General features: G+C 38.8%; 5 protein-coding genes across 7 annotated transcripts; 3 read left to right on the top strand and 2 right to left on the bottom strand.

Moving 5' to 3' along the window:
- Positions 1-102: 102 nt before the first annotated feature.
- Positions 103-1,613, top strand: LOC6580590 (S-methyl-5'-thioadenosine phosphorylase). Its single transcript, XM_002006383.4, has 3 exons — positions 103-264; positions 360-1,139; positions 1,197-1,613. The coding sequence occupies exons 1-3, from the start codon at positions 214-216 to the stop codon at positions 1,233-1,235; spliced, it is 870 nt and encodes a 289-aa protein (XP_002006419.3). The 5' UTR covers positions 103-213; the 3' UTR covers positions 1,236-1,613.
- On the bottom strand, positions 1,610-3,412 carry LOC6580589 (actin-like protein 6B). The gene is made up of 3 exons (XM_002006382.3): positions 3,095-3,412; positions 2,168-3,010; positions 1,610-2,099 (listed from the first exon to the last, which is right to left on the bottom strand). The coding sequence occupies exons 1-3, from the start codon at positions 3,294-3,296 to the stop codon at positions 1,864-1,866; spliced, it is 1,281 nt and encodes a 426-aa protein (XP_002006418.1). The 5' UTR covers positions 3,297-3,412; the 3' UTR covers positions 1,610-1,863.
- A 621-nt stretch (positions 3,413-4,033) lies between these two features.
- Positions 4,034-5,485, top strand: LOC6580588 (probable serine/threonine-protein kinase samkC). Its single transcript, XM_002006381.4, has one exon. It carries the CDS (start codon positions 4,081-4,083, stop codon positions 5,323-5,325), a length of 1,245 nt encoding a protein of 414 aa, XP_002006417.1. The 5' UTR covers positions 4,034-4,080; the 3' UTR covers positions 5,326-5,485.
- Positions 5,475-22,784, bottom strand: LOC6580586 (myotubularin-related protein 14). Its single transcript, XM_002006379.4, has 6 exons — positions 22,100-22,784; positions 8,038-8,828; positions 7,124-7,762; positions 6,847-7,029; positions 6,368-6,775; positions 5,475-6,182 (listed from the first exon to the last, which is right to left on the bottom strand). The coding sequence occupies exons 1-6, from the start codon at positions 22,214-22,216 to the stop codon at positions 6,047-6,049; spliced, it is 2,274 nt and encodes a 757-aa protein (XP_002006415.2). The 5' UTR covers positions 22,217-22,784; the 3' UTR covers positions 5,475-6,046.
- On the top strand, positions 16,067-18,934 carry LOC6580587 (glucose-induced degradation protein 8 homolog). Of its 3 annotated transcripts, XM_044011147.1 has the most exons (4): positions 16,067-16,531; positions 16,590-16,786; positions 16,896-16,986; positions 18,114-18,934. In XM_044011147.1, the coding sequence occupies exon 4, from the start codon at positions 18,160-18,162 to the stop codon at positions 18,766-18,768; it is 609 nt and encodes a 202-aa protein (XP_043867082.1). In that variant the 5' UTR covers positions 16,067-16,531; positions 16,590-16,786; positions 16,896-16,986; positions 18,114-18,159; the 3' UTR covers positions 18,769-18,934. The 3 variants fall into 3 exon arrangements, with proteins under 3 accessions (XP_043867082.1, XP_032586116.1, XP_043867081.1); XM_032730225.2 differs by lacking the exon at positions 16,896-16,986 and having other exon boundaries at positions 16,067-16,785; positions 18,110-18,934; XM_044011146.1 differs by lacking the exon at positions 16,896-16,986 and having other exon boundaries at positions 16,067-16,786.
- Positions 22,785-22,829: the final 45 nt, after the last annotated feature.

Raw genomic sequence — 22,829 nt, 5'->3', positions numbered from 1 at the left:
GTTTATTTTAGCACTGATAAATTTACATGTACACATGAAACCGTTGCCTTCGATAGCTTAACTCCCACACCTTACTAATTAGTATGCCTGACATTTTCAGATGCGCTACACTTTTGACATCTTATCAGCAGCAACGCTATCAGCGCGAAGACGGCGACTAGTTCCTCATCACATTTTTAACCCGGTCTACAGCATTTTAATCCGTCTATCACAATGATACACATCAAATGTAAAGACACCAATCTAGATCCGATTCCAGTCAAGGTGAGGCCATTTATTTATCTGTACATAAGCACATTGTGCTGAAAATGTATACGAACATACAAATGTGTTTTATTAATTATAATTTTCATTTACAGATTGGCATCATTGGTGGCTCTGGTCTGGATGATCCAGACATTTTGGAGCAGCGTAAAGAAAGGGTAGTGGAAACACCATACGGTGCTCCATCTGATGCTCTGATCGAAGGCGAAATTGGAGGGGTACAGTGCGTCCTTCTGGCTCGCCATGGTCGCAAGCATGATATTATGCCATCCAATGTTAACTATCGTGCCAACATCTGGGCCTTACGTCAGGTGGGCTGCACACATCTGATTGTGTCGACGGCTTGTGGCTCCCTCAGAGAGTCCATTCAGCCAGGCAATTTGGTGGTGCCACATGACTTCATTGATCGCACCACCAAGCGGATGCAGACTTTTTATGATGGCCAGCATGAGGGCATGACTGGCGTCTGTCATTTGCCCATGTATCCAGCCTTCTGTGAGCGCACGCGCAAGGTTCTACTAGATGCGGCCAAGGAACTGGATTATGCTGCACATGATAAGGCTACTATTGTTACAATAGAGGGCCCTCGCTTCTCCTCCCGCTCAGAGAGCAACATGTTCCGGCAGTGGGGCGGAGACCTGATCAATATGACAACTTGCCCGGAAGTTGTGCTGGCCAAGGAGGCAGGGCTGTTATATGGCTCAGTGGCCATTGCCACCGACTATGATTGCTGGCGCATGGGTTGCGAAGGCGTCAACGTGCAGGATGTGCTCAAGACCTTTGCCGAGAATGTGGCAAAGGTGAAGAAGATTCTAGTGAATGCTGTTGGCCGCATTGCCAAGGAAGACTGGTCCGAGGACATTTTAAATGCCAAGGTATGTACAGCTGCACAATTTTATGATCTGCTCTATTCAACTCGATTCCATTTATAGCAATGCGTCTGCAACAACACTATGTCTGGCGCCATGTGACGCTTTTTATTGCTATGCACCCAAATAACCAAAGATACCATTCGGCGCCGAAAACCACTTGTCCAGCCCATTTTCTCAAAGTATTCAAAGAAACACGAGCCAAAAGTTCACTCAATATCCATCGCTTATGAATTGGAGCCTGGCAAGCGACGAAGAGAATTCACCATAAAACCAGAGAATCATAACAAAACTCCGTCACCGAACGCTCAATCCTAAACTTGCAACATTTCCGCACAACGAATATATTTAGTGACTAATATTAATCTTTAACCAGTGATTTTTTAGTATATCTTGAAGGAGTTGTCTGAACACTAATAAACGAACGGTATCTAGCGAACTAGCGAACTGCTTAACCAAATAAAGTAGAATCTCCATAAATTGCCAAGTATCATATATTTAAACATATCTCTATAAAGTGGCATGTCATTTATTCGGGGTAAGGGACAAACCACAATTCGTGAAATAAAATTAAAAAGAAATACATTTATAGACTTGTTGATGGGACCTTAATAGGTCAGTAGACAAAGCAACCCATTGTGGGTGCGCACTAGTTTACATATAAAATGATCATCTGTTTACTAACTTTACAATTATAATTGGAATTCGTTTGCTTGGCCCCGAGCTTGACTTATGGGCATTTGCGCTCAACTTGGCTCTTGCCAGCCTCTTCGTACTCCTGCGATGATATCCACATCTGCTGGAAGGTGCCAATGCTGGCCAGTATGGAGCCACCAATCCAGGCGCCAAACCTTCGTTCCACACTGCCGTTCGCTGAAATCATTTTAAGACGCGTATTTGACGGCGCCCGTAATTGCAAATCTCTATTTAGCCGTTCGGGGAAACCTTGCAGCAGTGTATTGCCACCTGTATGGAAAGACATAAAATGTAATTAGTATTTAGATCAGGCTGCTTTGGGAACACCTTTCATCTACCTGTCACCACAACAGAGCCGAACAGCGATAAGCGGACATCCGCATCGCACATGCCAACACTGGTGGAAGCTAGTTGTCCCGCTCCTAGCATTGCATTGTCGAAGAGGCTTTCGGCAATTTTGAAACGCTCAGAGCCAAAGTCTTGGTGGTAGCCGTTGGGGAATTCGTAATGAACCATGGGTATCTGGGAGGCGACGCGCTCATCAAACGGATTCTCCAGCACCTGCAGTACATTCATTTGAAAATCCTGCATCATTAGCTGCACCATATAGTTCTGCCACGATTGTGTGAGATTCTCGGGCAATTTTCGCAGTGTAAAGCGTGCATTGTCGCGCTCTTTGACAACATCCTTCGATGCTATTTTATACACGGGCGACAAGTCAATGTTTAGTTTCTCCAAATGCTGCCTGCACTGCCTGGAAAGAAAGTCGCCACCAAGCGGCGATTTGACCACTGCCTGAGAGAGCACATAACCCTCGTGCACGGGCACAGCCGACGTATGTGTAGCGCCGCTGTCGACCACAAGAGCTGTGGCACGTCCGCTAGAGAATGCGGCCAGCACTGCATTCTTCACCAAAAAGAAGGCTGGCACGTTGTATTTCTCAAACATGAGCTCGGTTAGCTTTTCGCGGTTATTTCGCACATTCCATGACGCCTCTGAGAAGAGCACCGGATGATACTCTGGCTCCGATTGTATGACGTTTGCGTACGCATAGTCAATGACCTTCTCAAACAGCTCCCAGTTGTCTATCATGCCATCCTTCATATATGTTTGCACCTCCATATGCGACCGAGGAACATTCACGTAGTTTGTGTCTACATAGAACTTTCGCGCGTCGGCGACTATTGTGAGCGATGGAAGGGGTACGAAATATGAGGGAAATATAAATAATACAAATATTAATGGAGTATATTGATTGTACTCACTATTTGGCGTAACATTGTTATCTGTTTTTGTCTCGGGATCTAGATTCGTGTCGGGAGCGCTGGTGCCAATGCCAACCACAGAAGGGATTTCAGCTTTGGGCGAATCCTCTTGAGCGTATCCAACGCGTAGCGAATGGTGCCCAGGATCGAAAACTAGTGCACCGATCTCATCGCCGCCGTACAACATTGTTCCGCCACTCATCTCGGCGTTTTAGTAGCAATTTTTTCACTTATTTCACAATGGAAATATTTGCAAAATGTGTGTATATTGTGTACACGGCTGCCTCAAATCACCGGCAGATGCTTAAAAAACAGTGCTGGGTAGCGCAAAAACTTAAAAATAACAAAAATACAGCCCCCTAAATGAGCCAGTAAATTATATATGTGATATTCAAAACTGAGCAGGCTTCTAAAATAAATATAAATAATTAAGTAATTCAAAAAGTTGTTAATAACAAGGCATAAAATTAATAAATAATTAAGGAGTAAACAGTAAGCAGTCAATTTCAGATGAACCAGTTTCATAAACTGCTAGTTCATTTGAACAAGTGTCGAACAATTGAACAAGCAGAAATATATCGATATATGTGAATAATTTTGACTAGCAAACAAAAGCAATTTGAAAATTTGTAAAAGTTCTTTACTTAGAATATTAACGTAATTACGGAACTGAGAAGATAGTAAATGAAAAACTAATGCCTTATTTAATGGTTCTAGTGTGTTTGTGTTTGATGTATACTTAATAGAAATCTGTCACATATACTTTCTGCATTTTTAAATTATATTAATGTTAAAAACCTATCAAAATCAATATAAAATGATCAACCATAACTTGTTGATATCAAATAATGTAACGATTTGTTGCTACAATAAACACCGTAATGATTTATTAGAGATGGTATATGTCCGAACGACACGAACATTATTGTTATCGATAGTTTTACTTCCATTTGCTTATATTAATTATAGAGAAAACATTGAACAGAATGGATAATGATGACTCCGAGGATGCACCAGAAATGGAAATCAACACTGAAAATATAAACGCCAAATCTGAAATAATTTTAAATGACCTTCGGCTCTTGGAACTGATCTACATGCATCCATATCTAATTAGCAACGCACTGAACCCCCACAATGATAATGATTATGAAGAGTGGGGCTGGGAGCAAATAACAAATGCCTTCAACTGTAGCTATGAAGGTTTGAATCTCAACACTCCATTTTGCATTGAGAAGCTCCGATGGCGCTGGGATATCTTGCGGCCCATGTGTCATTCGTTCAAGGACAAGCACAGCCAATTGCCAACCCAACTTCGTAGTATTATGAGGGAAATCAACCAATTGATGAACGCTGCACCGCAAATGAAATTCCGAGAAGATATTCCAACCCAATCGTTTATTCTTGACCAGATACCGTTCATCGAACAATTGCCGCTTTCTCTGCAACGACCGTTGGAGGTAGAGATTCTAAATGCCATATTTATCGAAGAGAGATCAGAGGGCATTTCCCTAGGCGCGAAAGAAACGAAACTGGCACAGAGCGAGTACGAACACTTCTTTAAGGCAATACGCGTCAAGGAGCTGCCAAAAAATGCCATTTCCCGCAAGAGCTCCATCCACAACAGCACGGGAACTAACCCAGACAGCTCCAAGGCTACGGCAAGCAAAGCTAATACACATGAGAGTGAACTGGTCTTCACTAAAGTACATTCCATGCCAAATACAGAGAAGCCACGGCCTGAACCATTACCCATGCAGCCTGAACCAGTGCCCATGCAGCCTGAGCCAGTGCCCATGCAGCCTGAACCAGTGCCCATGCAGCCTGAGCCAGTGCCCATGCAGCCTGAACCAGTGCCCATGCAGCCTGCACCAGTAACCAAAAAGCCCGAATCCCAACACCAGCAACCTGAACCAAAGAACCCGCAGCCAGAACCACAACACTCAAAGCCTCAAACAGAACATCCCAAGCCTAAACCAATTCAACTGTTCACACAACCGCTAATCATCAAAGAGGAACCACCAGATCTGTTTCAAGTAGAGCAGCAAGAATTAAAGAGAAAGCTACGAGACACACACGCTCAGCTTCAGATGCGCTATGTTCCACTGGACAGCGTCAGGCTCTATGTAAAAAAGGTGCGAGTGAGGGTGAAACGCTTAGATCTGGCCGACTATGTGCGACAATCGAACCGGCGACAGTTACGGAAATGCAGAGTTAAAATGTATAAGTAAAAGTTCTTCAAAGACAAGGCAACAAGTCAGTTAGCCACATAAGACGCTCGCTCAGTCAGATGAGATCCAGCTGCACAATAAGAATGCTTCAAGTAGTATTGAAGCGTCGATCTGTATATATGTATATGTAGATAGAATATAACGCTTAATTTTATATATCAAATGCACAATAAGTTTATTTAAAAAATACATTACTATAAATTACAACTTAGAACTATTATTTTAACTGATTTCAATTTCTTTATAAACAAATATTTTGTCGAAACAAATGGGACATGCATGCAGCTGAGCTGGCTATCTACAGCGCCTGGAGAGGATTGTAAGATATATATATTTAGATGTATATATTTGTTGTCCATAGCATTTGGAGTGCAGGCGCTGAGCTGCGCTCAAGGAACTTGGCTACTTGTACATTGCATATTTCCTCTACTATTTTTTATGTGTGTGAGTTTTTTTTCGCAATTTGTTTTCTATTTTATTATCAACAAGTCACAAAGAACGTAATTCAACATGTCTACAAAATACAGTCCATGGTAAAAAAGCGCAGCACTAACAAGGCTAACTAACAAACAACAAAGCCACAATCCCAGCAGTCAGTCCATCGGATCGATCGATCCATGTGGATGTGATCATGTGGCATACTTTCAACGGGTGCACATATCAGTTCCAGTAGCAGTTACATTTCTAGTTCCAGATTTAGTCCAGTTATCAGCCAAACAAACTAAAATAGCTGATCCGCCAAATTGCCAATAAACGTGGCCAGATTCATTGAGGAGCCTTCCTTGAATTTCAGTCCAATCGTTTTGCCATAGGCTTGTATGAAAATCGCCCGTACAGCGTTTAGCCGTTGCTTGCGTCTGTAAGAATATATTAATTATTTATTTTAATAAATATGAGGATATACGATTAAGTCTCTACAGTTAGTTTTTTTTATAAATCCTATAGCTTATCTATTTTGTGACAAACTTAGAGCTTGGAAGGAACCATTCTCTAGCCATTCTCTCTACTATCTCAATTTTATAATGGATTGAATGGAACTTACAAATTAATGCTCTGCTTCGAGGCTGCTGCGCTGGCACTGGCCGCATCCTTGGAGGAACCATTAACGAAACCGTGCGTGTTGTTGCTACTGTTGCTGTTGCTGTTGCTATTGTTGCTCATGTTGCTCATGTTGCTATTGCTATTGCTACTGCCGCTGGCACTGGGATAGGCGCTGGGCGTGGCTGTGCTGCAATGATATCCGTTGCCGCCATTGCACATTGGAATGTTGTCCGTCTGCTGATGCTGTGGTTGATGCTGCTGCGAGACAAAGCGCATCATGTAACTACCATTCATCATGGAGTCAATGGACCCGGTGTCTGTGACCACCTGCCAGCTGCCGTTCGATGACGTCGACTCCTGACGCTGGCGCGCATTCGAGCCGGGCACAGAAATTGGGCTAGTGCGCGAGCTGTGTGAGCAAGTGAATAAATTATGTTAAATAGTGTTTGCAAGATATTAATCCGAATATTTATTTATTACCGCTTCGGATTCGGGGATCGACTGGTGAGCGGATTAACGAGCGTTGTTGGTGCAGTCGCTGCTACAGCTGCTGCTGCGGCTGTTGTTGTTGTGGCGTAGAAGTTATCTGTTATGGACATATCACAGTTGGAACAGTTTGAGTAGCTATCGTTGCTGTCTTGATCGAAGGCCAAAATGTAATCTCTGCGGGAATCCGAAAGAAAACAAATTTATAAGTCAATAAGAAGTATAACTTAAATAATGTGAGAGCTGTTTGTCAGCGCTCTCTATTACTTACTCCTTGAGCGGCTCATCGTCGCAGCAGTCGGATTTGATGACAATGACACTGCTGCCGCTGCTGCTGGACGTCTTCGTGCGCTTGCGGTGCTCCACAATGCTGAACTCCTCGTCGGTAATGAACTTGAGGAAGTGAAAGCAAAAAAACATGATGTCCTCGCCTCGCTTGAGGCGATCTGGCAATTGGTGGCCAAATAAATACCAGTCGTAGGCGAGAGTAAAGTACGCCATTTGCAAAGCGTTCAGCGACTGATGGATGAGGCCGTCGGCCCAGAGCGATAGACGCACTAGGGAGACGAAGAGGGGCGTGCGATCCCAGCCACTTATGCAGTGTATGAGCAGCCCTGAGTTATCCTCTTGTATATACTTAAGCGTGGCACGCAGATAGTTTTGCGTAATGGAGACCAGATCCCAGTCCCTGTACTCTGGCCAAATAATGTCAATGTCGGCGGCGGGTCCCGTATTGGGTATATTGATGTTGGCATCGTTAAATGACTGCTTCCAGTTGTAGTGTAAATTCTTGGCCATGTAATTGTTGTCCCGGAACTTCTTGAAAAACTCACAGCCCGGATACGGCAGCGATAGCAGGTTAAAGCCCTTATAGTGCTTATTCGGATCCGCCTTCTCCGACGAAGAGACGCTGTAAAAGTCAATTAATTAATTAATAATTCAAATTTGATCGCAGTCGATTTATACACTAGTTCGATAGCACGATTCATGATATTGAGTCGTTCGATAGCTCAAAAGAATGATTAGTTGAGCAACTCAATGGAACATGAGCTACAGAATATCGAATATCAACCGATTAAACATTATCGTTCACTAAATAAGTTCCGCAACAGTTTCTATGAACTGAATAACAATTCTGAGCTTTTTCTGAATGAAATCCTATTTTATTTGTATTTGTTGACTTACGCCATGAAGTATTTGATTTTGCGATTCTCTACCATGAGGTCTACTATGGTGGACACGTTCAGTGTGTTCAGCAGTTGGATGTCGCTCTTGATGACTTCATCGTAGCTGAACTGTGACTGTGCCTGATCGTTGATGTGATTGATTAGTGACTCGTCCGTGGTGTCCGTCTCGTTCTCCTCGCCATTGGGCGCGGCATAGTTGCCGCTGAGGCAATCGTAGGCGTAATCCACAACCTTACGGCCGTACGTTTCCGGCATCACGGACAATGTGGCCGAACGGCAGATATACTTGCCCCGATACATTATAACGGGCACTGCGAAACGCTGCCTGCAGCGCGCATACTTCGCCATGGTCACCAGCTCACGTATGCGCTGTATATCATACTGATCCTCGTAGATTGTGTTCTGCTGTGACTGTTGGTGCGGCGCCTGCGGTATCGACTGCTGTTGGGGATGCGGCTGCGGTGTCTGCAGCGGATTGGCAAATGTGACAAAAGCCTGAATACCAACACCAGCATTGGAGGCGTTGTAGCCGATACTGCTGCCGTTGCTACAATTGCTGCCTGCGCTGCCATTTAGTGGCGTCGCCGTTGCCGTTGTGCCCGATGATCCTCCACCACCGCCAAGCCCGTTGTTCGGTATCAGCGTCTTGGCCATATGACCATGCTCGTATTCCGGTATGAGTATGCGTCCAGGATAGCGCGGACTCAACAGCCCGTTCGAATTGTCCAGCTCAATGAGGCTATAGTCGAGCTTGAACAGAAATTCGCATTTTTTGGAGATGGCATACTCCTTTAAAGAAAGAAGATATAGATGATATAGATATAGATATATTATTATAATTATCTTAAGATTATAGTTTTTCAACAATTGACTCAACACACATTATTGTACTTGTATTCTGAATCCAATTTCAAGTTTTACAATAATATCGCTAAACCATTGACGCTTTTTTCAGCACAGATCATATTTAATATGAACGGAAATAAATATGTATATATATAATTAAAGAATTTCATTGAGCAGCTGGTAGATGGCACGCGTTTTATATTTAACATGCGATAATCATCATGACGAGAGCATGAAACTCGCAGTTAAACGCATTGGGATCCCACTGGGGGTTATCGTCCATATTAAATAAAGTCGACTAACCGTGAAATTCTCAATTCCTGTTTTGCTTCTTTTTATACCCTGAACCCATTTTCAATGGGAAATCAGGGTATAATGGTTTTGTTGAAATGTATGTAACAGGGAGAAGGAGGCGTGGCAGACCCCACAAAGTATATATATTCTTGATCAGGGTGACGAGCTGAGTTGATTTGGCCCTGTCCGTCTGTCTGTCCGTCTGTCCGTCTGTCCGTCTGTCCGTATGTATGAACGCGTCGATTTCAGAAGATATAAGAGCTAGAGACTTCAAATTTTTTTAAAATGTCCGTAATTACAGCGCGCATATCAAGTTTATCATTAAAAATCGATAACTCATCTCGATCTTTTTTTATCGATAAAAAACCTTATCGAAACCCAGTTATAAAATTATATCTTCTACACCTTTATTGCTAAAGTCTCCAAATTTTTAATGTATGCTTATATGCAATTTATACAATTTCGGTTTTTTGTTAAAATTTACCCCCCACCTCTAAATTCACCCCCTCACCCTCACTTTTGTAAAAAGCGTATTTCAAATACTAGAGACTTGTGCTTTGGCAATTACATGCATATTCATGTTATAATCATAATCTAAAAGTTTCATGAAGATCGTACGTCCATAAAAAAAGTTATTAAACAATTAAGTTCTCATAGTAAGCGCACACTGCAGCCCATGCGTGTTTATGCGTGGTTGCTTGTGTGTGTATGTGTTTGTGTATGTGTGTGTGTATGCGTTTGTGTATGTATGCGTGTGTGTGTGTATGTGTGTCTGTATGCGTGTGTTTGTATGTATGCCTGTGTGTGTATGTATGCCTGTGTGTGCGTACGTGCGTGTGTGTGTGTGTGTGTGCGTGTTTCTTGTATAAGCTGAAAGACGCGAAAAATTATTGAAATATCTATTGCTCCAAGGGTTCAGGGGATCCCGTAGTCGAGCAGTCTCGACTAGAGCTTTCTTACTTGTTTAATTTCAACAAACAAGAAATTACTAAACATAAAATGTACAGATAAAAAGCAAAGAGACAATGGATTTTTTTAAGGTCAATTGACTCTGCTCATAAATATCGGAGGCAGCAGAAACCCCTTCCCCGCTAAGATCCCAAAATGCGTTGAGCGGAGAGGTATATTGTAATGCAATTGGATATTAACATCTGGTTTGGAATATTTTCCATTTAAATTGATTATATCGATACAATTTGTGTTTGAATCGTAAATGTCTCCGACACTAAATATTTCTCCATAGCAGCAATGTAAAAGTTACTTAATTCGCATTAATCCATTCAACGTAATGCTAAAAATAAATGCTTCACGCCCATTAATACTAATATATAGAATATCTGAAGTTAATTTCGCTACTAAAAATAAATTGTAAGCAAGCCCAAAGGGTTTGTGCATTTGCCATAATTTGTCCATCGGTCGGAGAATAGTTAATAAAAGGGAGATAATAAACGCGAAGCCTCTAAGCCCTGACAGAAATTGATGCGAAGCTGTTCAAACCGGTTTAAACCACAACAAAACAAAACCAAGAGAAACGTGAATAAAAGCAAGACCTAAGCAAAACTGCGCAAAAAAACTGCGAATGCGGCACAGCTAGCGAACCCACATACCAAAACAAACGTGGCAAAAATACAGACACCCACTTACCACACTGCTAAAATACGTGTGTATATTACACACACATACACATGCCAAAACTATTCAGAGCAAAACAAACGAGCAAAACAACTAAACCACAATTGACAGAAGCCGCTGAGAAAGTGTCAATGTGTGAGTGCGAGGTGAGAGTTTATAGTAGGCGGGAGAGTAAATTCCGGTTGAAGTGAGAAAGTTTACGATGAGAAACTGTCAAGTGTAGGCAGCGGTTTAGAGAACAACAAACGAAACGGTTCAGTTGACAGCATTAATGTATACGCAGAGAAGCTGTATAAGTGTAAAAAGTAATTAACAATAAAGTAATTAACAATAATTGTATAATATACAAAATTACATTAAGTAAGTTTATCACAGATGTATGTAAGATGCTCAGTTTTACATTTACATCTCTGTAATAATGATGTGTTATAGATTCGTGTGATTAGCAAAGCTCAATTGTAAGGCTAATGCCAACATTGGGTCACAATAGTTTATTATTGCTTACATCAGCGAAAAGAATATTTCTTTCTCGCACGCACACACAAGGCTCAGGCAGATAAGACGCTGTAATCGCTGTTCCTCGATGCATGTAAAACTTTACACAAGTGTTTGGCGTGTGCAAGAGAGCCAGAGAGTCAATAGTCGGGGAGCGTTTATTTGACTGTATGCGTGTAGTTGAGAAACCAAAAATCTTGGTATTTTTATCGGCAACTTGTTCGCTGTCTGGCTGTCTCGCAGTCTCGCAGTGTGGCTTCAAGTGTGAGTGAAACAGTAGTTGTGGTCGCTGTTGCAGCTGATGTTTGTATTACAAGCGAAAACACACACGCACACACAATACAGCTACAACCACAACCAGAGTCACAGCGGCACAGCGGCACAGCGAGGAGATTGACTTGTGTGTGTGTGTGCGTATATTGAACTGCTTGCTGGTTGGCCGCTGTTATTGTTGTTGCACTTTTATACAGCTCGCTGTTGTTGGCATTGTTGTGTATTGCACATGTATATTTAGTTTGTAAACGAAACGTGGAAGCGACGAGTGGAGGAAGCGAGGTAGCGAGGCACAGCATGCAGTTGGTTGTGCTGTTGGCGCTGTGCGCCTGTTAATAAGGCGCTGTAAAACTTAAAAACAACAAACAGACGCGCGCGAAAGCGAAATAGTTTTGAGGACTTTGTTGTTGCCGTTGACGTCGTCGACGCGACGCATCGGTTAGCGATTACAGAAACCGACAGACGCCAATGCAATATAGTTTCACTGCTATCGTAACAACAGTCGCTGTTGCTGCTGCCGCTGCCTCTGCTACTGCTGCTGCTGTTGTCAACGTCACAACTATAGCAGCGATCAGCATCAGCTGCTGCCCTGACCCAAAAAAACAAATTTTAGACGAAGGCTGTCGCTGCCGCTGCTATTGCTTTTGCTGTTGCTGTTGCTGTTGCTGCTGCTGCAACTAAGCAGTTTACATGGGGTCGGTCTCTTGTTGAATCTCGCTCTTCCTCGCGCCATCTCTCTCCCACGGTAGACGCTTGGCTCAAGCAATGCAGTTTTCTTACAAACCCGGATTTTGAAGACTTTGCCAGTGCTGGGCAAGCAGAAACCGTCACTGCAGCCGCGACACAGTTCCACAGTTAGTTTTTTCTTCTCAACTGCGCTTTCTGCAATCGAACGGCCAATCAAGAAGAGAAACCAACACCACCAGCGACAGCAACACCGACGCCAAGACAGTCCAAGACCAGGCCAGCAGCAACAGCGGCAGCAGCAGCAGCAACAGCGGCAGCAGCAGCAGCAACAGCGGCAGCAGCAGCAGCTGCTGCAACAACAACAACAACGACGACAAGAAAAGAAAAAAGAGAAGGAAATATACAAACAAGACACACAGCATGTAAATAAACGTCTCGTTGGCTTTGCTGGCTTTTTGGCAAAGCTTATCATGCATATCATCACGCACACATACACACATGCATGCATGTACATGTGGGCATGTATGCTGTATGTATTTTGAGTTCATGCATATTCATCAATTGCTGAACACGGAAAATTGCTTTTCTTGAATGAATTATTCAGCGACAGAGCGTCACTGGAAACAAGTTCACAATAGGCCGGGCCACTGACCACACCTGGTACATGCATTCTGTAAAGTTCCGTTTGTTTTTTGTTGCTGTTTCCATGTTTATACATAAATTGTTTTTGTTATTTTCTTTGAGTTTTATAGCGTTCAAAGACCTCGTTCAAGTTTTCGATAAGCACATAGTTATCGAAATGCAAGTTATCGTGGCACTATTTATTACCATATGAAATATGTAAATGTGAATTATTTATTCGTAAAGCTTTCGGTAGATTGACAAGGTCATTTTATATACACATGCAGATATGCACATTCATATGGAAATTATGGGCATTAATAGCATTTGCATATTTCGATTGTTAACAACTTTTTAAAAAGCTTTACCCAAAACGATTTACAATAACAACAATAATAATACTTGTTTAGACGGAAGCATATTTTACTTGGCAATAGTTGTTAGAAAGCGTGAGAGTGAGTGAGAGAGAGAAAGTGAGTGCGTGAGTGGGTAAAAGACTAAAAAGAGAGTGGGAGAAAAAGAGACATTGCAATCAGGAAGAGCATCTCCAGTATTTTAATATTAAATATACATATTATAAACTTAATATGCTTTCTATTTATATAAACATCGCATCTATTTCTCTCAATGATATTTGTGTCTGATTTCCACAACCTCTTTTTCGCTTAACTCAGCGACAATATGCATGCAGTTATTTGCATGTGCCTCTGTGATTGCTTCTCAGGCTAACTGATATCGTATATGTAATATTAAAGTCGACCAATAAGAGTATAGCATATAAAAATAGGAACTGAAGAAGCTGAGTGGCAGCAGGTAGAGCTCTGACAACTGTATCAAGTACTCTCGCTTCTAAGAGTTACTCTCTTTCAAAATACACTTAAAGCTTGGTGCCTAGCTGAGTTAGATTTCGAGTGGGAGTGTGAGAGTCGCTTCCTATTTAAAGGGCAAGCCTACTACGGCGCTTCTTCAGTTGCATTCCTGCTCCCTTGGTCGTCGGTTGCTCCCCTTCTTCAATCTGTGTGTGTATGGTAAATATTTGAGAATACATACTATTAACTATAATAATATAAGTAAATTAATAATAATATCAAGTATACTAATGATCGGATTATTAAATATATATATATGTCTGTATGTAATAATAATAATAATAATAATAATAATAATAATAATAATAATAATAATAATAATAATAATAATAATAATAATAATAATAATAATAATAATAATAATAATAATAATAATAATAATAATAATAATAATAATAATAATAATAATAATAATAATAATAATAATAATAATAATAATAATAATAATAATAATAATAATAATAATAATAATAATAATAATAATAATAATAATAATAATAATAATAATAATAATAATAATAATAATAATAATAATAATAATAATAATAATAATAATAATAATAATAATAATAATAATAATAATAATAATAATAATAATAATAATAATAATAATAATAATAATAATAATAATAATAATAATAATAATAATAATAATAATAATAATAATAATAATAATAATAATAATAATAATAATGATAATGATAATAATACTAACAATCAAAGGATAATTGATAGTCAGTTATGATTATTATTGAATACAATTATTGAATGAATAGAAATTTAAGAGCTGTGTCTATAACTAGGACATTTTAGAAATGGATTAAAGAATATAGAATAGAAGATAATCATCACAAACCTAATTAAATATTCTTATTTTTACAAATAAAATTGTATATTATTATAATGATATAAGAGTATTTTTTTTAATATTTCATAAATCCTTAACATTTCATAAAAACCTAAAAATACGCAGCTAGAGCCGCTGCACTCGCGGCAGCAATTAAATATTGTCAGAGATGCGTTCGCCATTTCAATTATTATCGATTTTATCTGCTTGTCAGCAGGCATTCATAAAAAGCAGGCAGCACCAGCATCAGTATCAGCATCTCCTAATCCGGATGTGTACGTGCAGCTGGAGCCTGGATGAACAAATCATGCGCACCTATTTTCTGGCTTTCAACTCTGCCTGGGACCGGGTCAGATATCATAATGGCAACTAGTCGTCCGTCTGATAGTTGTCGTTCGCTCTTGGAATGTGGCAGCAACGCATTGGAAACTTTTGGCTAATCGAATCAAAATAAGCTGCGACTGCAACAGCAGCAGCAGCAGTGACTCCCGTTATTCACTCTCCCGGACATGCGCTCGACTTGCCGGATTGCCATTTGCGACCGTTTCGCTTAATTCTGCACACCTGTGCCAAGTGTCTGTGGTGCGTCCCACGCTAAAATACACGGAAACAGCTGCCAGAAAGGGCAACAGACCAAGCGAACCCAAGGCCAACTGATGTGCAGCGCTTCCACGGTTTAAGTTCAACGTGCAACAGGCAACCAGAAACAGATAGAAGGAAACAAAGGACTAAAGTGACATGCGCACAGTGGAATGAGTTATATAAACTAATTGGTAAAATACAAATTACCCTAACGGAAACAATGAAAGGATCTATTTAATAAAAGATAATAATATATTATTTAGAAATTTATTTTGTAAAATTTGTATGAAGTGAACTATCTATTAAAACATTATATACAAATGTATATGAAATATATTTATAAAAAATTTGAGATTGTTCAAAATATATAATTATTATACGTATCACACGTCCTTGCTAACTAATCGACAAGTTCCAAATTTGTAGTATCATTTTAGAGGTGCTTCTAAAATTAGTTTTCACTCAAGCGTTGCACAAAATAAATGAGTCATATAAATATAATCAAAAATTTACATTGGAATAATAATTCAAATATAATTAACCTTAACAACGACAATAACAATTTGTGATGATCTTGTTCCGCATTTTGTGCATTATAATATTTTAAATTAGTCCAAATTTCAATCAAATTCAAATGTCAGTTCACGATTTATATCTAATCATTAAATTGAAATTTCTTTTTGATCTGCAGTTCAAGATTTGTCGTTCTTTTGAGCTTTTCAACTAATTGATGTAGATTACTATATTGGCATTTAGCAATTTTATTTATGATTTATATTAATCATTATTTTTATGTCTTGCTCCACTGTGCGCTGACGTTTGGCCATTTCGCTGGAATGCGCTGCAGCTGAGCGGCTTCTTTGATTTATGTGCGCCTGTCTACCGTATTCCAAAGCGCCCACACAACGACAACATTACAGTGGGCAGAAGAGTTGCACGAACAAGAACGAGAACGAGAAGCTTGATGCTTGGCCGCTGCACCCACACAGGCGCTGCCAAACGGCATAGGCGCACAGAAGAGAGCAGAGAGCTACAGTTGGACAGATGATGGCGTGGGCGTCCTGCGCACTGGCGACCAAATGCACAATTCGTTCGTTTAGCGAATCAACACTGTACTGCCGGCCGCATTCAACCCCCAATAAGTGCAGCTGCTGCTGCTGCTGCTGTTGCTGCGCTGCTGTCGCTGCCGTCGCGTGGGCGTTTTTGCAGCCTGGAAGCGATTTGGATGCGAGCTGCCAGGCGAGATACACAAAGCACACGGAAGGAAAACGAGAAAAACGCAGCTGCAGCTGCTGCAGCAGTCGCAGTCGCAATCACAAACGCAAAACCCCAACAAATTTGATTACGTACACAATTTAAACAAAAAATAAGTTAAAATTAACAACTACATAGAAATTTATCTAGTGCTGGTCTGCATGGATCTGCTGCACGAGGATCATCTTTATGTGGCCATCCTCAGCCTTCTGGCTCTGGAATTCTATTGCCTGCTGCGCTTCTTTATCGTTGTCTACAACATTTTCGATTGCATTTTGGCCAACATTAGCATTTGGTTGAACAGCAACTAAACAGAACAACAATAGCAACAACAACAACAACAACAGGTGGGCTCTATTGAAAGTGAATAATATATACTCTATATATATATGTATATACATATACAACTGTACATTGTTGCATATTTATTTGTTTTGAACTATTTTTATCCGCCAGCCCCGTACACAATCTCATTTTGGCGCCCACTCGATAACGCGCTGCACATACACACCCATACACACACACAATGTCAATGTCATTGGGCAAGGTTTGTTATAAATAAAATTAAAAAAAAAAAAATTAAAAATAAAAAACAAATGCAAACAAAGCTAAAAACAAACCATAAAAAACGAGCACTAAAAATTGTTGTTAATTTTAATGATAATTCATAAGCAAAGTAATACGGAGCACTTAACTAGTACAGTGTTGTTTCGATAAGGCTCATCAGTCTAGAAATGTCATGAATGAATATTAAAACATATTTTTTTTATCATATATCATATCATTTTTATCAATTAATCATTTTTATAGTTATAAGTTTTAATACCTATTGAAATTTATTTTATGACATTAATTGAATAATTTATCGAGCAAGTACTGTACTTATATGCGGATTTTTTCATTTTGATTTTTTATACGCTGAATCCGTTGAAAAATATGAAACCGGATAGATTGATCTTTTTTTTAGGCAACAGATTGAAGGAGACATGGCTGATCATATATTTATATTCTTTTATCATAATCAATAATTGAATCTTGATTAGAAGCTACTAATTTTAAACGCTAAACTTCTTTAATGAAAACATAAATTGTAAATGAATAAAAAAATAAGCTTGCTTCAAGTAACTAGACAGTTTTATCCCTATCTATGAATCGATTTAAATCTATATCAAACTCTATATATTTATACTTTTTAGTTTATATAGTTTCTCCTAATGTTTGTTCGTTTACAGAGTATCCCTGTATCGCTTCCTCTCATTTATTTTATTCTCTTATTTGTTTGCTTTGAGCTTGTTGTTTGCAATCATTTTTATGTGCATTTGAAGTTCAACATTTAATCAGCTCAATCACCTTGGCAACAGATTAAAACTGATTGCAAATTGCTGCCTTTATTCTAATGCTCGGGAATCACTAGAGCCATATGTCCTCGAAAAATCAAATACATTTATATAACCTACAATTTGGAAAACAAAATTTAACCTAGGGTAACAAAGGAAATCTATATATTGTAGAGATCAAAGACATGCTCTGCGTAATTCAACAAAAGTTCATTTATTCTCTGAATCTAACCATAAATATTGAATCGAGACCTATCTATATAACTTCTATATCTTGATATTATATTATCATTATATAAATATTAATTTCTCCCTTTCTTTTGCGCAATCTTTATAGAACTTTAACATCAAACTAACGCGGTATATATGTAAATATATTGAAGATGGCTGGAAGTAGTCCACGAACTGGTTGGCCACATCGCATGAAGAGCTTTCAGTCCAAGCAGGCGGACATCAATTGGCTGATTATGAAATATCTAGTGGCTGAAGGCTATTTGGATGTGGCCCAGGGATTCGAGGCTGTGGCGCGCCTCGAATCTGAAACGACACAGATGGACCCAGTGGAATATCAGAAACGCATTAAGGACGCTGTGCGCACCGCTCAAGTTCAATATGCCATTGATATGGCCAAAAGGCTGTATCCGAAGCTATTCGAGAGCGAGAACTACATGTACTTTCACATGCAGCAGCTGCATCTTATTGAGCTCATCCGTGAGAGCAACAACTACAACAGTAACGCTTCCATTAAAACGGAACTAGAAGTGGAACGGACTGAAAAAGGTTCCGTCGAGGAGAAACGAGAACTGGACTCAGCTCTGCGCAGAGGCGGCCATACTGCTTGCATGGAGCCCAAAATGATGTTCCTGGTGAAACTAATACTCTGGGCACAGCAGAAGCTCGATAAGGATGGCACTGCCATTAAATGTGAGGGATTCGATCTCGAGATGGACGACTTCGAGTTCGAGCTGAAGAGGGCTATGCAAAACAATTAGATCAGTCGATCCAAGGATCAGGCGAACATCTGATGTCTACTGCGAACTAAACAAATATATATAAAATATATTTATATATATATTAATGAATGTACACAATACAATATTTTTTTTTTTTTTTTTTTAGATGTGTTTAAATATAATGTTCAAATATCTTGATGTGTAACCATTTCAATTGGTTTTTCTTATTTTGTCTACCTCGATGATAAACTTAACTAAAGACAGAAATTGCTGCTCGGTCCCAAAATATGAAAGAGTATATTGGCTTTGAGCTCCGTTTATCTTCCATAAAAAATAAAAATATATTCCTCTCTTCTGTACGTACTCTCATGAGCTGAGTCTATCTAATCTTATTCTTCTTACTATTTGCTCGAAAGTAATTAAAAATATATATGTATGTATATACGCATATAGTATGAGTTTATTAGTAGGTAGTAGCTAAGAGCTCCCCTAAAGTTTGCGCCGAGTTGCTTTTAAAACCTTGTTAATTTTATAATTTTAGTCCATAATTTGTATATTAATTATTATTTTCTGCGAAACAAATATGTAAATCTAATGCAATCCAATTGATGTGCTCTTCTGTGAGTATTCCCCGCCGGTCTTATAATAATTCTCCCAATAACACTTCTCCATATTTGTATATATTTAGATATCTGTTTATTTGTGATTCAATTCTACCCTTTTTGTATATTCCTACATTTATTTATTATTTGTCTGCTATGTAATTCCCAGAAATGAAACTTTGATCCCTGATCAATCAGAACTGACTTGATCTGGCGCCCATTTGAAGCTAAATCTAACACGCAAATTGTTTGCTCACGTGCTAGTATTAAAGCTATAAATAATTTCTGCGAAAATAAAACATTAAGTAAAATAAACAAAAACAAACAAAATAAAAGCAGTTAAGTAAACAACTTTAAACAAAGAAAACAGCAAAAATAAAAAAAAAAACATTAAGACGCAGAGCTTCGTATTAAAATGCAGCTCGCGACGTACGAGGTGCACCTGTTTTTATACTCAATCACGGACGTGAAATGAGTATATTGGTTTTGTGCAATCAATGTACGCTTTGCTGTCCGTCCTTCTGCCCGTTTGACGGCTATTGAAGCTAGTGTCTGGAAATTCGAAACATACCTTCGAAAAAATGAGCCTGACAACGTTTGGACCATAAATAAGCATTCTGCAGTCGGCAATGCTTAACTGCAATATATATATATATATATATATATATATATATATATATATATATATATATATATATATATATATATATATTTTTTTTTTTTTTTTTTTTTTTTTCTATTTGATAAGAAACTTGGGTTATATTTATAAAATAGAGTATTGATACGGGTCTAATCGATTTATAATGATTGCTGTTGTTTGATTGAACAGTATATAAGCAAAGAAAAACGAGAAAATAAATCGATTAAATCCAGACTGATAATTAATTCCTCAAATTTGTTTTCTTGAAAATAAAATGTAACAAAATAACGAACAAAGGTACATCTTTTATGCCTTAGTAGTATATACATATATAAAATATATTTATATACAATATATATATAAGTAATATAAGTAATGTACAATATACTTAATGAAGATCTCAAAAAAGTTATGTGCCCGTCTGTTCAAGCGTAAAGCATTTCGGAGCTATTGAAGCTAGACGCTTGTATTTAAATTAAGAGCAGGAGTCTGGCAAATTGGGAAAAATACTTAAACAATGTATGAATAGAAATATTATGTTATTTCAGATAGAACTGCATAGAAACAAAAAACACATATAAAGCCCGAGATCGCTTTGTTTAAGTAGTTACAAATTCGATTTGTGGAAAGCTCTTAAACACGTACAGATTGTACGTGCCCAATTGATATGCTTTAAAATAATTCAATTCCTGATTGTGAATATACACACTTACATATGTACTTACATATATTACATGAGATTACAAGGGTATGATGTTTTTTTTTTTTTTTTTTTTTTTAGTTTTATAATGTAAACAAAAACTAAGAAAGCATTTTTGTATTTCCATTTTCAATTTTGGTATTTTTTTTTTTTAATATTTATATTTATTTTTATTTTGACATTAGCGTTGACAATGTTGCCCGCTGATAAGAAAATACGTAAGTTCTGAGCTGATAAGCACATAAAAGGTTTGATAAACGCACAAGAAAAAGAGAATAGATAATGTGCACAACATTCTAAAGTCTAAAATGCAACTGCAGTTGCAATTATACACGCAAAACAGGCAAGACAAACATTTGGATATTTTTTGCTCATTCACTTCGGTTGATTGCCAACCATTTGTTCTTATCATTATTGCATTGCAGCTGAGTAAATGCATCGGCAGTAGGTGAGGGAAAAATGGAAGTTGAACGAGAAGGAGAAGGGTAACAGCGTACTAGTACTAGCTGTTGTTACGCCAAGTTTTGTAATACACATGTGTGTGTAGTATGGCCGCGTGGAGTCATTTGTTGTTTTGCTGTTGCCAACTGTTTGCGGTTTTCATTTGCATATATAAATAAATGCACTGTCTGCCCCACTCTCTCTCTCTCTCTCCTTCACCCACACACAAGCACAATCTCTTTTGAATTCGCATTTACACATGTTGTTATTGTTGCCGGCTAGCGTTTGGCGGTCAATTAACATGGAAGTTAACAGGAAGCTAACAGAGAACATCAAAGATGCAACAGAGATGACGAAAAGATGACGCCCCCATTAATATAATAAAAGTAGTAGTAGTAATTTATTGCACATTTTTTCAATAAAACTTCTTGCCGCATAAAATGTAATATTATGCAGCCCACATAAATAAAAGTTAGGAAAAATGGGGCCAACAAACAGATTAGTCAAGTGCGTGTCAACTGATTGTTGTAAAAGTCGTAAATGTTGTAATTGACTAGCGACAAACACATCCGTAACTCGAAACGAGGGCAAAGCATGTCAAGCTGAAGGAGAAAACGAAGAAGAAGAAGACAAGCAAGCATACACGTTACAAGTTACATATTTTCTTCTTTGGCTACAAATCTTAAGATGCGCCTATCGATTTCTATTAAAAAGAGTAATGGGATTTAGAGGGAGATAGCAAATGAAAAATAATTTAGAGCAGTGGTTACGCTTCAGACCGTTGGGCGCGGCTACATTAAAATAAAGGACCGACGGGGTGGGTTACAGGCAAATGTTGCTGTTAAGCCGAAATTCAGCAACGTCACTGCATCCCCGTCCCCTTTTATGCGTTACTTTTGACAAAGTTCAGCACTGTTAGCGGAAATGTTACTACACGTGCACGTGCGCCGCCTACAGGCTTTTTGATGTTACAGGCTTTCGACTTACCGTTGTACCTTCCTCAAAGGCTACCGCCTCGAATGATTTTTTTTCGAAAGTTTCTAATAGATCGTGTAAATCCAGCTGTGTCACGTTGACCATTTCGTTTAGCGTTATGCTGCTCATTTTTGCGGCGCTGCATTTACCGTACGTTTTGTGTGGGTGTCGCGTTCGTATGTAAATTCTATTTCTGATTCGCACACTTGCACAATCTTATATTGCAGAAACACACGCACACAGTCACACACGAATGCGAATACGAGTAACGTTGAATATTTGTTTAAACAATATAAATTATCGACTTCTGCTTTGCGTATATCGTAGCTACGTTTTAGACAGAATTTTATAGTTCTTTCTTTTTCCTTTTCTTGTTATTGTGTTGTTTTTGCTGTTGCTGTTGTTGTTGTTGTTGTGCTTTTATGTCTGCATTTGCTTTGCGTTCCGTTTTCAAGTTTGTTTTGTCAACGCCTTTTTAGGCTGAAACGCGACGTCATCAATTTTTGCCGCGACGTCAGCAACCACTTCAGCATCACCGCGTGTTAAAAACAAACCAATTTGCACACCTTTCAGCAAAGTCGTACAAATTTGATTAATTAATTACGCGCTAGTATCTTTGCTCTTACTTTAATTACGACGTAAATAGCACACCAACCGAACACAACAAAACTCTGCGTACGTATGTGTTGGGTTTGACTCCCGTTCATTTCGTCTGTTAACTTAACATTTTATCAACATAACA

The sequence above is a fragment of the Drosophila mojavensis genome, unplaced genomic scaffold (genome assembly GCF_018153725.1).
Source record: "Drosophila mojavensis isolate 15081-1352.22 unplaced genomic scaffold, ASM1815372v1 contig_81, whole genome shotgun sequence".
NCBI lineage: Eukaryota > Metazoa > Arthropoda > Insecta > Diptera > Drosophilidae > Drosophila > Drosophila mojavensis.
This window is presented reverse-complemented; position numbering and strand designations above follow the sequence as displayed.

Excerpts from the sequence above, each read along its gene's own strand:
- LOC6580586 (XM_002006379.4), bottom strand. The coding sequence starts at position 22,216 with ATGAGCAGCATAACGCTAAACGAAATGGTCAACGTGACACAGCTGGAT. Across the intron at positions 7,030-7,123 it reads GACGATGAGCCGCTCAAGGA|AGATTACATTTTGGCCTTCG; the intron begins GTAAGTAATAGA and ends GGATTCCCGCAG. Across the intron at positions 6,183-6,367 it reads TCGAAGCAGAGCATTAATTT|ACGCAAGCAACGGCTAAACG; the intron begins GTAAGTTCCATT and ends ATATTCTTACAG.
- LOC6580589 (XM_002006382.3), bottom strand. The coding sequence starts at position 3,296 with ATGAGTGGCGGAACAATGTTGTACGGCGGCGATGAGATCGGTGCACTA. Across the intron at positions 3,011-3,094 it reads TAACAATGTTACGCCAAATA|TCGCCGACGCGCGAAAGTTC; the intron begins GTGAGTACAATC and ends CGCTCACAATAG. Across the intron at positions 2,100-2,167 it reads CGGCTCTGTTGTGGTGACAG|GTGGCAATACACTGCTGCAA; the intron begins GTAGATGAAAGG and ends CTTTCCATACAG.
- LOC6580587 (XM_044011147.1), top strand. The coding sequence starts at position 18,160 with ATGGCTGGAAGTAGTCCACGAACTGGTTGGCCACATCGCATGAAGAGC.
- LOC6580588 (XM_002006381.4), top strand. The coding sequence starts at position 4,081 with ATGGATAATGATGACTCCGAGGATGCACCAGAAATGGAAATCAACACT.
- LOC6580590 (XM_002006383.4), top strand. The coding sequence starts at position 214 with ATGATACACATCAAATGTAAAGACACCAATCTAGATCCGATTCCAGTC. Across the intron at positions 265-359 it reads TAGATCCGATTCCAGTCAAG|ATTGGCATCATTGGTGGCTC; the intron begins GTGAGGCCATTT and ends TTTCATTTACAG. Across the intron at positions 1,140-1,196 it reads AGGACATTTTAAATGCCAAG|CAATGCGTCTGCAACAACAC; the intron begins GTATGTACAGCT and ends TTCCATTTATAG.